The sequence below is a fragment of the Limulus polyphemus genome, unplaced genomic scaffold, assembly GCF_000517525.1.
Source record: "Limulus polyphemus unplaced genomic scaffold, Limulus_polyphemus-2.1.2 Scaffold1490, whole genome shotgun sequence".
Taxonomy (NCBI): Eukaryota; Metazoa; Arthropoda; class Merostomata; order Xiphosura; family Limulidae; genus Limulus; species Limulus polyphemus.
Window position 1 is genome coordinate 183,773 of NW_013667100.1, and position 1,733 is coordinate 185,505.

Here is a 1,733-nt window from a genome sequence, read left to right on the forward strand (position 1 = left end):
ATATATATATATATACACACACACACACACTACAGTATAACATTTAGAAATTGATGGATTGCAGTTGATCCCCTTCAACAAAATCCCAGTTTCACGCCTGGAATGTACAGGTACTGTAAAGTAAAAAAATCAAATGGTTCGTTGTTGTCAATTTATGTTACGTTTAGCAACTGTGAGATTGGTATATTGGTGAACGTTAGTTACGCTAACTGTGAAATTTGAACTTGAAAAAATATAACATTTTATTCTTGTTATCTTTAATTGGAATGAACTTTTTATTATTCGTTTTACCAAATAATCCAGAATAACCCGATCTATGATAAAATAAAAACGTCAAACCATTTTACTACTGGATTAAATTCTTGGTTATCAACCTACCTAGCTGCTTCCTTCAGAGCACCCCTTTCACTCAATGTAGTACGTTTAATATCGTCAAAGTTTTTCTCTAGCAATTTGCGTGACTAATGAGAAAAACAAACAAAAATAAAACTTACTAAATATATAAAACAGATAAAACTTGCATTAATAACCACATTAAAATTATATTTTTAAATAATCGCAAGAATATCCTTCTAAATTAAATATTAACATTAAAAACATTTTGTAAACAAAAACGCGAGTTTCAACGTCAGAGATGCGTATACTGATATGTCACGAGACGGCAAGTTTCATGTGCTGTAGACACATGAACGTAAAAATCTTAAAACCTATATTATAAATGCATTAGATAATCATACACACTTATACGCTATATTATTACATTATTATTCCAGTGGAAGTTCTAATAAAATAATTTTATACGTGGTAAGACTTTCGGTGTGTAGATGATATGGCGTACAAAAAACACCCATAAACGTGACAACAATAATAACAATGTTATAATAAATATTCAATATATATATAACGTGGTAAGACATTCAGTGTGTAGATGATATGGCGTACAAAAAAAATACCCATAAACGTGATAATAATAACAATGTTATAATAAATATTTAATATATATATAATTATATATATATAACGTGGTATGACTTTCAGTGTGTAGATGATATGGCGTACAACAAACACCCAGAAACGTGACAATAATAACAATGTAATAATAAGTATTCAATATATATATATATATAAACCAAGTGTCGGTCGGTCACACTCGATTGCTCCAAATTTCGTGTTACACGAGTCCAATTCAACTTTTTCTCTTACAATATTTCCTCTTTTTATTGCCCGTTTCCATTTTAGTTGAATTTAATCACTAACATAGGTGTAAATAGCTCCTAAATGTCGGCACTTTTTCTGCTATATAATAGCCTGTTAAGGAGGGAGTTCCCAGGACCAGATCATGAATGGCATTATGTGTGCGACACCACATCATCATGACGTCGAGCTAGGTGGGATTCGAATAGGAAACCCGAGAAGTCTCCAGTGATCGAAGACACGAAAGTGCCTTCACGCCCTATCAACGTCTGTGAAAAATAAGTAAAAAATTAGCGCAAATCTGTGCTTGGGAATTATTATAAAAAAGCCTTTATTAAAACAGACTGAAGATACCAATTATCTTCGATGACGAGGAACCCACTTTGAGACTAATAATGGCTGGAGACGGCTTGAATGGGTAATGAAGAAAAACTTTAATATGAGTTTAACATAACAGTAAATGTGTACCTGATGATGACAAAACCTTGTCGAAACGTTGTACATTTACTGTTATGTTAAACTTATATTAAAGTTTTTCT

At 31.6% G+C, this 1,733-nt stretch overlaps 1 protein-coding gene across 5 annotated transcripts in view; it reads right to left on the minus strand.

The window, feature by feature from the left end:
• The window catches only part of LOC106463815 (dihydropyrimidine dehydrogenase [NADP(+)]-like), a 52,568-nt gene that overhangs the window by 47,682 nt on the left and 3,153 nt on the right, over positions 1-1,733 (minus strand). For 4 of the 5 annotated variants that reach the window (XM_022391423.1, XM_022391422.1, XM_022391421.1 and 1 more), the window contains one exon: positions 379-461. In XM_022391423.1, coding sequence (XP_022247131.1) covers positions 379-461 — 83 coding nt within the window. Of the gene's footprint in view, positions 1-378; positions 463-1,733 lie in introns of those variants that run through there. The other variant, XM_022391424.1, reaches the window with a different exon arrangement.